Source organism: Zosterops lateralis, assembly GCF_965231275.1.
Source record: "Zosterops lateralis genome assembly, chromosome: 9".
NCBI classification, from domain to species: Eukaryota; Metazoa; Chordata; class Aves; order Passeriformes; family Zosteropidae; genus Zosterops; species Zosterops lateralis.
Window position 1 is genome coordinate 2,529,500 of NC_139769.1, and position 14,545 is coordinate 2,544,044.

General features: G+C 43.2%; 1 protein-coding gene across 3 annotated transcripts; it reads right to left on the reverse strand.

Annotated features, from left to right (window-relative positions):
• Positions 1 to 153: 153 nt before the first annotated feature.
• USP1 (ubiquitin specific peptidase 1) lies at positions 154 to 14,299 on the reverse strand. 3 transcript variants are annotated; one of them, XM_083868073.1, is made up of 9 exons: positions 14,196 to 14,299; positions 13,823 to 14,016; positions 12,527 to 12,650; positions 12,111 to 12,218; positions 11,490 to 11,650; positions 10,210 to 10,922; positions 8,923 to 9,093; positions 7,592 to 7,793; positions 154 to 3,911 (listed from the first exon to the last, which is right to left on the reverse strand). In XM_083868073.1, exons 2-9 carry the CDS (start codon positions 13,981 to 13,983, stop codon positions 3,182 to 3,184), a joined length of 2,370 nt encoding a protein of 789 aa, XP_083724199.1. In that variant the 5' UTR covers positions 13,984 to 14,016; positions 14,196 to 14,299; the 3' UTR covers positions 154 to 3,181. The 3 variants fall into 3 exon arrangements, with proteins under 3 accessions (XP_083724199.1, XP_083724200.1, XP_083724201.1); XM_083868074.1 differs by having other exon boundaries at positions 13,823 to 13,988; positions 14,196 to 14,285; XM_083868075.1 differs by lacking the exon at positions 13,823 to 14,016 and having other exon boundaries at positions 14,196 to 14,297.
• Between the last annotated feature and the right edge of the window lie 246 nt (positions 14,300 to 14,545).

Below are 14,545 nucleotides of genomic sequence, written 5' to 3' on the forward strand. Positions count from 1 at the left end.
TTGGGGGAAAAAGTTCAGATCAAGGTAAGTCACGGTAACATTAATTAACCAAGTGCTGATTGTTTATTATCCCTGTTCTTTAGCTGGAAACAAAAAATGATTCCACCTGTAGCCAGCAGCAGATGGAGGCACAGCTTGATACCTTTTCACCAGGTGAAGTGCCAGCTTCACTTCTGTGTGTTCATGGATATCTCCACCAGCTGGGAGGTCCCAGCATCTCCTCACCCCTTGGGATTAGCAGTGTCCATGGAACTAAACTGATTTTGTGTCCATTTTTTAATTGAAAGCCTAATTTCACAGGGCAAAAGAACTTTAAACGGTATCATGGTTTAAAAGGGTACAAAGCATTCCTTGCACTGTTGTTTATGTGAGGAAAAATGTGTTTTACTGCAGATATTTTGGGGTCTAACACAGCACTTAGAGGAGACATCAGATTTGGAGCTGAGTTCACAACTCCTAAACCTTGTCCTTATTATTTTTCCTCTCTGGTGAACAAAGTCCCCTGGAAGAGGTGGTGTGTGGTTAAACACATTTATTCTCTCTCCATAAATACCTAAATATGCATAAAACCCCAGATATACACACACAAAACCTGAATTTGATAAACATACTCTTTATATAAAAATAGAAGGAAAAATGTGTTTATACATGAATTGCCCCCCTTCTGCAGCAGCACTGAAGGTTTAGGCTGGGGAGGAACTTTTTTTTTTTTTCTTTTCTTCCTGAGACTTATTTTAGGTTATTGGAGACTTTTCCCATGCTCTGTTATCCCAACAGCTCCACAGTGCTGGTGTTTTGTGTGTTTTGACTGCCAGGCTCTGAAAGGTTCCCTGGAACAGAATAATCCTGAATTAGTTCTGTGTCATAGAACACAGGAACACCTGCATGGAGTTTCCTGCAGAAAGAAAAACTCCAGCCTTTTTTTTTTGGATATTCCAAGGCCTCTTGCAAAGCCCAGGAGTGTTGACAAGGCCTTGGAGGTGCTACAGGAGTCAGGGAATCTCAGAATGGAAAATATGAAGGAAGGAGGGAATGGCTTTGGAAGAGATTTACAGGAAGAGGCATTAAAAATATTTATACAGTGCAAACAAATCCCAGTAGCCATGAAAGGATGAAACTTTTAATTTACAGCAGTCCTGCTCCAGGACAGGAGTTACAAGCAACAAGTTCAGGGGGGTGGCAAGTGATGCTTGAGTGAATATCCCAAAAATCCACCCCCAGTCCCTCTCCCTGTGCCAGAGGTGGGGTTTTCACTCAGCATCTTCCAGCTGAGGCTGTTTTCTCTTCAGCTGCCACAAAGAATCTCCTCCCAAGCTGTACTGGGATGATGGAAGGCAGCTGGGTCTTCCTTACATCCTATTTTGGTGTAAATAATGGTTATTTTGTTTCCATGGGACATTCCTGATGCTGCAGTTGAATGAAAAAGATAAAGTCTTGAGCCAGGTGTGGAAAAATAAACTTCCATTTGCAGGCTGAAATTCAGCAAAGCCTAAAAAATTGCATTCTGTAATGGGATTGGGCTGCCCTTGCAAGGTAAGATTACTGATATTTTTGTAATGCAGCTTTTTCTTGGTTTAGATTCTGAAATTATTTATTATTATGGTGAAATGCTTTGGAAAAGGGAAAGTGTATTTTGTCATTGGAAGTTTTTTATGCTGCAAAATCAAGGCCTGTACAACAATCAGAGGTCAAACTTAACATGGGAAATACACTAAAAGGGATTTTTCCTGAGTTACCTCCATGCTTGTACAACATTATAATAAAAAATAGTAAAAATTAAGTATTGCAGAATTAACTAGGCAGAGTTTTTTAGGGGCTTTTCTGTAAATAAGTTAATTTGTAGTGGAAAAAGGTGAAATATATCCAGGGCATAGTCAGAGCCTGCAGTAACATTGATGTCATTCCATCCATCCTGGGACAGAGTGAGCAATCTCTTTTTTGAGTCATAAGATTTTAGTAAGAGTCACCTTCAATTCTTGGACAGACAATTTGAGATTTTCATCTCCAGTATTTAGTGCAGATGTTTTTGGGTTTACCATGTTTCCCCTTAACCTCACAACTGTCGTCAAAAAGTACCTTTAAATCAGGACACAGTGAACCAGCTAAAAACCACAGAATGTATTCTAAAAGCACTTTAAATCTTCTTTTTCTTCAAGATCATTTCCCAGCCTTTTTGTAACTGTTCCCAAAGCCCTTTCCCTTTCTGCTTTTCCCTCTCCAAACACAACAGGCTGCTCTGCTTGTCTCAGATGTGGATCATAACTCTTTTATTTTGTATGTACATTCTTAACAAAGCATCAAAGCCAAATGTTCTCCTTTCCCCCCACGTTTTAGGGAGCTCCAGGTACAAATGAACTTTAGTTAAAAGGTCACCAACTAAGTTCCCAATCCCCCCCCAAACAGAGATGCAGATTTGAGGGCTTCACTCTTCAAAGTACAAAATTATTTTAATTACACTACACTCTGCCCCAGTCTGAAGTTGTAATCACACCTATTTACACTTTGCTCATCAACACCTATGCACCAAGATGCAAATTAGACCAGTCAAACAATTCCATGACTTCAGTTCCCTCCCGTGCTCTGGACAAGGTTTTCAGACCCTTTTCCTTGTGCTTCAAGTTGCAAGGAGCAGGAAAGAACTGGAGCAGGAGAATAAACCACGTCCATTACCCAAAGACTAAATATGAAGTGTTACTTCCCAAGTTACAAAAATACACAACTTCTGATGAAATTTGCTAGTTAATATACATTTACTCCAGGGTATGAATACAAATAACTTTTATTAAAAAAAAAAAAAAAAAAAGGAAAAGGGGAAAAAAATGAAAAAAAAAGAAAAAAAAAGCTAATAATACATTAGGCATGTCTGAGACCTAGAGCTGCATTAAAACCACTACTGGGTGCTGTAGGCATTGTTTAGAATCTATACAAACTGGTATTTCTAAAAGGTCAGAGCACTATTCTCCAGCAGAAAAGTTATGGTGTGAGTCAAGTCCCATGTCATGTTTTGTTAATTCAAGTCGAGCCACTTGACACCAAAGGAAAAAAAAAAAAAAGACCAGAAAGGTGAAAAATCAGTAGCTTCAAAAAACAAACAAAACAGCTGTTCCTTCCAGGTAGTTTGGATGCAAATCAGAGTGAGAGGTTTATGCAAATCCTGAATATTTACAGTCCAAGTCCAGCATCACTCTACAATCTTCTTATAAAACAGTAGGTAAGGAGTCGATGTGGATGACGATGTCGGAGAAAGAGAATTCAGAAAGTCCTTTTCCTCTGTGACCTTCACCTCAGAGTCATCGAAGAGCAGCCACTTGCCCTCGTACTCCTTGAGGCTCTGGAGCACGTAGAGAGCTTTGTTCTCCAGAGCTTTGTTCTCCAGTCCGTTGGCTCCCAGCGCCGGGGGCTCTCCCTGCTCTGCCCTGGGCTGGGCGCTGGGCTCGGCTCCGCGGGGCTCAGGAGCCACGGCGCTCAGGAGCTTCTCGGGGTTGGGCTGTTTGCTGGCACACAGCTCACAGTCAGCCTTGCTCTTCTGCCCCCCGAGCAGTCCCACGGGCTCCATGCTCTTCTTGCTGAGCACCTTCCCTGGTGGCCTGAAGGAGACCTCACCATCATCATAGTCCTCGGCCACGGCGCGCGCCTCCTCCTCGGTCAGCGGCTCCGGCTTGGGCGCGGCGTAGCCGGGCTCGGGCTCGGGGAGGAGGAAGTTGCCCCCGTCCAGCTCCAGGCTCTGCAGGTCTGTCACCTTCACCGAGGCCGTGTAGTGGCCGCTGCTGATGGTGATGCCGCTGTGCATGACCACGGCGAAGAGCCCGTAGGTGTCGTTGGTGGGCCGGGTGCTCCACTCCTCCAGGGACAGCCGCAGGGGCGTCAGCAGTGGGGTGTTGATCTTGGACAGGCCCCCGTAGCAGTCGAACCTGGCAAGGGACACACAGCTTAAACCTCGTGCCACGGCACCTCCCAAAAAACACTACAGGTGGCCCAGAGGTGCATCCATATCTGTTCTCAGAGATGGGGATGATGGGAACTGCTCTCTGCTACCCCGGCTCTGCACCAGCTGAGTTATTTTAAGTCAGTTAATATTTAAGTAATTATTGTGGAGGTCAATGAAAAGACAATTTTGTATGTTATGATCCTGGATTTGTATGGAAAGACTTTGCAGAGACAAAAGAAATTTCCTTTCTGCTTTGCCAGAAACCTGGATATTCCTGTACAGTGCTGTAGGGATGGAGTTTTCTTTGTTTCCTCTCATCCCAAGCACCTCTGGTCAGGAAAGGCATTTTTATGACTGTCATCTTAACTCTTACAGCCCAGAAATTGTAAATTTTAACTATTCCAGAGATCCTCTTTTCCTAAAGTATCAGCTAAAGATCATTTTTAAGTAGTGATGATAAAAGTTCAGCTGATTGTTACCACTCCTGCTTCTTGTCTCTGCACAAACACCCCCTTCTCTCTCTCTCTCACCATCCTGTTCAAAAAACAAACCTCTTCAACAGCCAAGGCTGAACCAAGCAGGGTTGGGTTTGTTTTTTTCTCCTCCTGAAAGAGTCATTTACTAAATAAAGCATTACTTATTTTACTTTCAAGTAGCTTTAATACCACTTAGAGATGGTGACTAATTCTCCTCAGCTCCCCCTCAGGAGCTGTGCCAGTGGTGCTCACCTGGGATTCTTCACTAGCTGTCCAATGGTATTCTCATTTTCCAAACAGTTCTGTATCTAAGTTACTTTGGAAAACCTCTAGTATTCCATAAATATTCAATATTTTGTTCATAGCACACAAATTTACCATTATAAGGATCTTCTAGAGAGTTTGAAGAGAAAGTCAGTGTTGGGATTTCATTATTGTGCATCAGCCTCCTTGAATGATTCTGCTCTTGATGACTTACACGTTGCATCAGCCCAGATCAATTAACCCCGTTATTTAACAATAGGTTTGTGATGTCCTAATAAATTCCAGGGATGACTCAGTCTTACTCAACTGTGAGGGTGTTGTAGGGAAAAATACTGGGGAGTACAGACAAGCCCTGTAAAACTGAGGTTGCCAAGAGCTCACTGCACTTATCCTAGGAAAGAACAACTCTTAAATCCAAGGAAACTGCAGCCATGGCATAACTGCAGTAACTGATTATTGTTTTCCTGGATTTCATTTTGATTCTGCTTCGCTCCTGTTCAGAGCCCTGAACCCTGAGACACAGAAATAAACACAGTGACAAGTGACACTCACACACAGATCCTCAGTCACTCAGATTCAGTGAAACCTCACCTCAAACCTCTCTTACCACACACATTTCACTCCACCAAAAGAAAAACAGAAGAGCATAGAATCAGAAATAACACAGCTTAAATCATCTGAAAATCCCTATTGTCAGCAGCCAGAAATAGAGATATTCAGAAGAGAGTAAAGAAACACAGAACTGCTGGCTGATATCCTGGATTTACATATCCAGGTCCACTCAAGCACACTGGGACAATGATACTGACAGGAAACAGGAAAAAGCAGGCTCTACCTTTCTTCTCAATGACATCCAGCATCAGAAAGATTTGGAGAGGAGGAAATAACAGAGGAAATCTTTTCCTATTAGCTTTTTGTTCTTCTTAATGATAAGAGAATCTGAAGACAGAAAAATTGCATGCCAAGTACTCTGCCTGCTCTTGACTGATGCACTTCAAACACAGCAAAAACCTGATTTCTGCAGCCACATCTTCTGAGACCATAAATTAGAGACATTTTACCCACTGCACTGAATTTCACGAGACAAAAAGCTGATTTTCTCACAGATTGTTAAATTTCTATAGTGGAAATGCTTAATTACATGTTACCAGTTAACAAATTCCTTTTAAACAGCTTCACAGCCTGCTCACACATGGCCTGGCATTTTTCCCCACACACACACTTGCCAAAGAGAATTACTCCTCCCCAGGCAAGGAGATTTTTCACACTGGCTGCTTTATTTTAAAACAAAACACTTTGCAAAGCAGCATCTAGAAAAATACGGATAAAATCCCTATTAACTGCAAATATTTACAGTACCCTTCATTTCTCATTTATTTACAAGTCAGTCACCAGAGAGCTCAGTAGAGCACAACTCAGTAGACCAGATTCCCAAATTTTTGTGGGAGTTAAAAATTGTCTGAAGATTCTTATCTTAAAAAAAAAAGTATGTTTAAAGCCAGTAGAAAACTTTGTTACTACTTTTAGCAATGACAGAGTTTTGTCCAAGATAAAATATCCAACCCAAAAATCAAGAAACTGTTTTTTAAAGAGATTCAGCTTCATCACAGGTTTCTGTGTCAGGTTTTCCACTCTGACTTCCTTAATCTCTGACTGGTAGCCCTTGGCAGAAAATTGATGGAATGATTGAGAGGACACATGAGGAAAACCATAAGAGACTGGATTCACTCTGACCTGGAAATTGGTCAGAGTGTTTTGGAGCAAGGACCTGAAGCTGGCCTGGACACAAGAGGTGAGGCAGGAAGGGTTGATTAACTGCAGGTCCTTGCTCATGGAAACATGAAGAAAATAGGAAATACAGGGCAAATGGAAGATAATTTTCATGTTTTCTACTCAACTGTGATGATTTTTAAGTGTGCAGCTGTAAGTTTATACAAATCAATATTTAAGTAACTGTTGTGGAGATCAATGAAAAGACAATTGTGTATGTTATGATCCTGGACTTTCATGGAAAGACTTTACAGAGACAAAGGACATTTCTTTTCTGCTTTGCCAGAAACCTGGATATTCCTGTACAGTGCTGTAGGGATGGAGTTTTCTTTGTTTCCTGTCATCCCTGAAGAAAATCCCTAAATTCTTAAGTATTGAAAAAAAAAGAAAAAAGATAAAGAACACTCCCACAACTTCTTTCAAAATAGAAGGACTGCTACAATTATAATACCAAACTCATTACTCAGTAATTGAATATTAGTGATGCTGATACTATTGTGTATTTAAATTAATTTTTTTGTGTGTGTGTGTGTGTATTAGGTCTTTAAAATGTTTATCTGATGAATTTTTTCCCCAAAATTTTAAGTGTTCACATTCAGGTAGAGACCAAAGTATTTTTAAAGGAATTGGTCAATTTTGGGGTAATGAATGTTAGCTCTTTAAAGTGTATTAACTCCCTATTATATTTTTTCCTCCACTCACATTCATCTTTTTAGTACTCACATTCAGGCAGAGACAACTTTAGACCATAAAATCCAGATTTGTTCTCATTACTTGTTCTGGTGAAGCACTTAAAGCTGCCTCTGAACTCAGAATTTATTTACTTAAAACTTAAATATCCCCTTAAATAAGGGGCTATTTAAAGTAAATAAAGTTTTAAGAAATAGCAGGTTGTTCTAAGAGTAGAGCTAAAAAAATCTTTGTTAAGGAGTCTCCTAAAAACCAATTTTTCTGCAGGTAATTTCTGCCACTACCTGGAAGAACACAAAGCCTTTATGGCACTGGGGGCAGCATCCCAACGATTCAATTCCAATGTGGGATTGGAATTATCTGGGAATCTTTTGACAAAATTCCAAAGCATTTCCAGCTCTTGGGATGAGATTTTTCCCTTGCTGCAGGACCCTGTTTGGTAAGACAGGCAATGGATACTCACTCCAAGCCACTGGCAGCAAAGCACTTCAAGTGAATCGTGATCACTTCGGGCATTTTGTCGAACAAGAGGCTGCGCTCGGCTTCCGTGTAGTGGTGGCAGTTCTCACAGAAATACTTGTCCTCTCCCACAATCCTCTCCACTGAGGCAAACTGGGAAATTGCCCATTTCAGAGTCTTCATTTCTGTTTTTGGCTCTGGAGAAACTAGAAAAAGAGAATCGCTGCGTTCACAGATACGCCAATATTTACATCTCCAGCGCATCCCGCCAGAAGAGCAACAAAACAAATTATGTCAAGTTCAGACCACTCCAGACCTGCAACACTGCAAAGAACACTCAGTATGTGTGAAATGTGTGATGTGTTCCAATCTTTGGAGCATTTCAGGAAGGGATGAAAACATCGCTTAACGGATATCATTACTCAAAATTAGGATTTTTTCCAAAGCTCGTTGCAGATCACACAATTTTGTTGCCATGTCTAGAAATGCAGAGCTTGTATGAGACCAGGATTTCACTTATTAAGGCAAAGCCCCAAAATAACCAAAAATTTCCCTCTCACTTCTTGCATTTTGCCTCCCCTGCCACCCTCACGCTGCTGACAAGATCACCCGCTGCTGGCAATATTTCACATAGGAACATCACCCCACAACGTTTGCCTTGGAATCCTTCAGCAAAATGGGGAGCAAAAGCAGGAAAAGCTGCTCCAAATTAAGTCCATGGCAACTAAAATTAATTCCTTTAAAATTCTGAATTTCAAGATGTGTTTTTGCCACGCTTCCTTTTGAAAATAGCTAAAAAAACCTGCATATAGATCAATAAGATTTGTGAAAGAGACCACATGGCTAACATTTACAAACATAATATGGATGTTACTAAGGTAACAACAATCTGAAATACTAAATTTTTTTAGAGTAACTAAGAAAAAAAAAAAAAAAAAAGCTGGATTCTTGTTTCTTTTGAGAAAAAAAAAAGTAAATATTTCTTATAAAAAGAAGAAAAAGCAAAATTTCTTATCCAGGAAGAAGAAAAGGAGACTCAAATCAAAGGAAATGCCTATTTATAAGCAGGAAAACAGGTGCCTAAATGAAAGATTGTATAGGCAGTCCATGCTATGTGTTAAGATCTGGAACAATGTGAATATTATCTGGATCTGTCAACATTATCAGCAGCGTGTTTCCAAAGTCTAAAGTTAATCAGGACAGGAGATAACGGCCTCTAATTTTAGCCAGCACAAACAGGAGCCGTGTTCCTTCCTAACTGCACCACTGTCCTTCCCCAAGGCTGGCTGAGGCAGGAACACACCTCACAACCGTTTTTTGGAGGGGATTACTTACTTTCAGAACTCTCTTCACTTTTAGAAAGTTCATCTTCTTGCACTGGGACACTGATGTCCTGAAAGTCTTCCCTCCTTTCCGTGAAGCATTCGCACTCCAGGCACCTCGTCCTCAGCACCAACTGGCCCTGGAAGAGTTTCTCCACCAGCTCGAAGACAGCCAGCTCTGTACCTGGAGAGAGGACATGGCACATCCCTGAGCAAAGTGCATTTCATTCCACAGACCCTTCAGAACATGGTTATCCTTGGGAAATCATTGTTACAGCCACAGCCTTTTAGAGATCTCTGACAGGAATTCAAAAACAAAACAAATCCTGCGCAGTTTTTGTGGTATCACCTGCTTGTATGTAAATAAGGACCCTCTGTCTCTTGGCCCTCAAAGTTTAATTTCTATTCTGAGATTGGGATCTCATTTTATACTTTAAGTGTGACAGCGTCACATTCTGGAATATCTGGCTGTCATCAATGCTCTGACTCCTCAGCATGGACTGCTGAGCTCCTCAAGGAGCATCACTCTGGGTCTGCCTGGTTTCTATTTATTCTCAGTCCTCTCCCTCCTTCCTAAATTTATTGGCCACTTTTGGCCAAATCTGCAGAGGAAATGCAGAACTCAAAAGACACTTCATTCCTTCAGTTTTTTATAAAAAAATTGGTGGGTGGAAAGTTCCAAATTACTAAGTACTAGATTCATACTGAGGCTCTTCCCTCAACACGTATCTTGTTTCATTGACATAAACAAAATCCAGACCTGCCAGCTAATTAACATTTCTAATTTGGTAGCTATTAGATTTAAATAGATTAGATCTTTAATACATCCTGAGTCCTTCCTGTTCTTGGGAAGGTTGGGAATATGGAAAGGTTAAGGAACTGGAAGGGAAAAGGAGGATATTGTTTGTAAAACCAGATCAGTGGGGTTTGGGTATGTTTGCTCCTGCCAGAAATATCCCTTTACATCCTGAATCCACTTGCTCTTTCTATGGATGACAGAAATTAGTGGTAAATACAAGCCTGATAATATTCTGCCTTTTTTATACATATTGTACAGTGATTACAGAATGCCAGACAAATGCCTCAAGATCTAAGCTAAACAGGTCAAGTTCTAAAAGAAAAAACACATTACAAACACGTATAAAAATAAATTCGCTTTCCTAAAAATCATCTTTAAAATTCCTGAAAAATCTAATTTTGTGTTTAGAGCTCTGCAGGCTGTGCAGTCTGAAAGCTGACTTCCCACGCATTGTACTTTCTTAATCCTACTAATTTTAAGCCCATCCACTTGAGCACCAACCTTCCTTTTTTGGTTCTTTTTCAGTTCCTTTTCCATGATGGCTTTCCACGGGAGACGCTGGTTCATGATACTCTTCTTTACTGTCACCATTTTCGCACTTGACAGCTGACTCTTCAAACTCACAGTCATATTCTTTCCCCGGCTCTTTGGATCCCAAGTTTGTAGTTAACTTGCCTAGACTGTAAAATTTGGACAGAATACTGGGCTGTTTGCAGGAAGATTTTAACCAGTTTAACCTAAGGCGCGACTTTTTCTGCGTGGGCTTGGCGCTCTCGCCCTCCCCGGAACACTTGGCAATGGCATCCGTTTGGTTTTCCATCTTTTCTCCCGTGGCTTTCCTCTTGGACCTGGTTTGTCTTTGATTTTCTTCTGCTGCAATTTGCTCTTTGGAGACTTTGGATTTTTTCTTGGCGTTGCCGCCCTCGGCATCGCTTTTCCTTTTCCCGTTTCCCTTGAGCAGCTTTTCCTTGGCCGCGTCTCCGCAGTTGTTGCCCAGGGTGGGATCCTCCTCCTCAGCAGGGCTGACACATCCATTGCTCTCTGAGTTTTGGTTGGGTTTTTCCTCCAGCTGAGCTGCAGGCTCTTCCACGGGCAGTTTGTTCAGCTCTTCCTTCTTCAACAGCTGGCAGGTTTCCTGGATGTTCCCCAGGATACACTGCAGGACCTCCTGGGCATCGTGCTGCAGGTACCCTTCGTACATGGGGTTCAGCTCTCTGTGCAGAGAAAGAGGAAAAAATGAGGGTTTGGGATCCTTTGCTAAGTGGGGAATGTGATTTGAGACTGAAATCGGGGATTTAGAAGTCACAGAGAGGAGTTGTTTGTGTCGCAGAGCTGGGGGAAGGTTCAGCCATAGGGATTTACACACACCCAGCAGTGGAGCTCCTCAGCCCCAGGGGGATCCTTCCCATCCCTGAAGTGGCCAAGGCCAGGCTGGACAGGGCTTGGAGCTCCCTGGGATTGTGGAAGGTGTTCCTGCCCATGGCAGGGGGTGGAACTGGATGAACTTTAAGTTCCCTTCCAACCCAAACCACTCTGTAATTCAGTAACACTTCTGTACCCAAGCACTGTCTTAAACAAACCCTTTCTGCATTACAGTTGTACACAATTCAAATTTATTTTCAAATTTCCGACACCGCAGTGCCAACAATAAGCACAAAAATCTTACTTCCTATAAAGCCACCTCAAATTTAAGGCCATTTACCTTCCACCAGCCTCTAAAGCTGGGTAATGGTCTGGAAATGTCAGGACAAAGTTCTGTCAGCATTTGAGGAGATTTTTACCTGAGGGTGTTCAGCAGCCGCCGGGGCTGAGTGGCCAATTCATCCGTGTATTTCTCTGGGTTTAGCAGAAAACTGGCTTGGAGCTGCTCAACTGAAAGGATCAAGGAGTGCAAACTGCAGATGAGTTCGTAACTTGCCAAGGGAACTTCTTTACAGCTTCCCTGCAATAACAATGTAAAAGGAGTAAAAACACTTGCAACAGTTACATCAGTCACAAATTAACATTTTTCTCTCCTCCCCTCCCTGGGTTTTCTGTATTTGACTGACTTTTTTGTCTGCTATGGGAGGCAGGTGGCTTTGAGACAATATTTTGTTTTTTTTTCAATTAGAAAAGAAACATAAAAGCCCAATTAACCATTAGTTTAAAATCCCAAACCATCCTTGCCCCAACTCCCATCTCATCAGCTCCAGGTACTGTATCATAATTATCTTTGTGCCAGAATCATGGTCAGGTCTCTTCCTCAAACTGCTTCTCTTACACTTTAAAACTTGTGCTAAAGTTCAGAACAACTTCACCTGAAGTAACAGTGTAGAAAACAATGCTGAAAAGCTTCTTAAGAACAAAAATCAGTTAAATTTTCCCTACATTCAGGACAGCCTGGCTTTGAGGGGATTTGTTACCTTTTCTGCCTTTTGCTCTCCTTCATCCTTTGAAGATTCTCTCTTCTTTGAAATAATGTTATATAAATGTTTTACTCCAGTTTTAAAACCAGGACAAAAATATAATACCTGAAAGCAACAGTTGAAAACATGAGAATAACTGGAGTAGGAAATTATTGCACACATAAATGCACATTTATAATCCACACAGCTCTGCACGTCCCCAGGCACACAAAGATCCAGGATTTTTCACAGCAGGGAGGAACCCTGAGTATGGAAACTGAAGAATTTCCCAATCAGGACAACCACAGGGCACACATTTCCTGCAGCAGCATCTTTATTTCCCTGCTGTAATGAGATGCCCTTTATACTGCACCCAGAATAAACTGATTTTGAGCAGAATGTCCCATTTGCAGCCCCCCTGGCCATGGCCTCACCTGCAGGACGCTGTTCAGGTAGCAGGTGTTGCCCAGGTTGTTCAAGCCCACAAAAGGCAACATGTTGTCTTTTTTCTCACAGCTGACAAGGGAAGGGGGCTGTGCTGCAGGAACCACCTGGTCACTGGGAAAGAGAGAATCAGGGTAAGAGACACTTTGGGAAAAAAACACTTCTTCATCTCTCCTCACCTCAGGGAATTCAGCATTGAGAAATGCAGGTCAAAATCGTGGCAAAAGGTGTCTGAATTCACTGTGACTCCTCAGCAAACCCACCCAAAACCACACAGGAGGAAAATGTGCTCTAAGTTCCAACACATCAAATACCAGGAGACTGATTTAATGGATAAAAAACTTGGTATTTAAATGCTTTTGTATTTCTTTGTTCACTTATAAGGCAGAAAAAAATGTGCCTAGAATGTATTTTTACATTGTCCCCTGTTCCAGTCACATCACTTCATTTCTGGATGCAAAGCAAGAACATAAAACCAGAAAAAAAAATCTAAAAAATGAAACCAATAAACCTGACACATTATACACTGATTATCATTATTAATCACTGATAGAAGTGATTAATACACTGTAATGACACAACAGAAACAAACTTTAAAGTCTCCAACTATTTCTACCTGACCACAATTTCCTTTTTCCCACTTAAATCCCCCTCACCAGCAATGAAATGAGTCGATAGTTTTGCTCAGGCCTGAAAAGCCCCAATGAATGACAACCAACCCCACAATTAAAGATCCTAATGATTTTCATTGAAGTTCATCTTGCAGAAAATTAGATTTTAATACAAATAATAACATAAATAGTTCAGTGACACAATAACTACTGATATTAACTTGAAGCACAGCAACATTTTCAACTGATCCCAAAGTTTGCGCCAACTAAACACCCTCAGGGAGGCAACGCTGTTTTCTTAAAAGACTTATTAAAAGTCGGCTACAGTGATTAATTAGGTTTTAAAAACTAACTTCACCAAACGATCCCGAACTTTGTGCCAACTGAACATCCCCGCTGGGGTAAAAAAGCCGCTTTCTCCATACAGAAATTGGTTACAGTAATTAGTTTGTTCAGTTTGATGGAGCTGCCTGGACGGTTAATTTAACGTAAGTGCGCGTTAATTTAATTGCGGCGCACGTTAATTTAATTCCCCGCGTGCCGCAGCACGCTGTTTATGCGAGAACACGAAAGCGAAAGGAGCGGGGAAGGATGGAAGCACCACGAGACAGACATCGCCACAAAAATAAAAAATAAATAAAATAAAAACTTCTCCCGCGCGGCAGCACCACTCACATCTCGGCGCCTCGGAACTCCGCGCCTTTCTGCTCATTTTCCTGCGCCTCGGTGAAATCCAGCGCTCGCTTCGCCTCCTTCTTCTGAAAGAGCTTCAGCGACAGCCTGTTCTTCTTGGAGGGGCTGGCCCTGGCGCTGTCGCCGGGCAGGACGCCGGGCATGGTTCCTGCGGGGCGCGGCCGGGGCGCTCACACCTGGCGCGCACACACACACACACGCGCACACCAGGCGCCATTTACTCCCCGAGGGGGCCGAGCGCGGACCCGCCGCCCCCCGCCCCGGGCTCGGGCCGCCCCCCCGCGCCCCCCGCATGTTCCCCCCCGCGGCCGGCGGGGCCCGAGGCCGCGGTGCGGCCGCTCCCCCCTCAACTCACCGCTACATGCCGGCCCCGCTCCCGCTCGCCGTTGCCATGGAGACCGCGGGGACACCGTCAGCGAACTTGGCGCGTTTTTTTCCGCGCGCCGACGAGGACCCCCCCGCCCCGCGCGCGCCCCGCCTCGCGCCGCAGCCCCTCCGCCCCGCCGGCGGCCGCCCGAGGAGAACGCCGGAAAAACGAGCGCGCCGCCGGGGGAGGCCGGCGGTCGAAAGCCATGCCGAAGGGCGGCGGGGAGTCTAGCGGGAGTCGGCGGATGGATCGGAGGCGCGTGGGAGCCGGCGCAACGCCGCCGACGGCGCCGCGATGCCGCCGCCGAATCAGGCAGCGCGGCGGGCAGCCCGCTGTGG

Excerpts from the sequence above, each read along its gene's own strand:
- USP1 (XM_083868073.1), bottom strand. The coding sequence starts at position 13,983 with ATGCCCGGCGTCCTGCCCGGCGACAGCGCCAGGGCCAGCCCCTCCAAG. Across the intron at positions 12,651-13,822 it reads GAGTTCCGAGGCGCCGAGAT|TGACCAGGTGGTTCCTGCAG; the intron begins GTGAGTGGTGCT and ends TCTCTTTCCCAG. Across the intron at positions 7,794-8,922 it reads AAGTGAAGAGAGTTCTGAAA|TTTCTCCAGAGCCAAAAACA; the intron begins GTAAGTAATCCC and ends CTCTTTTTCTAG.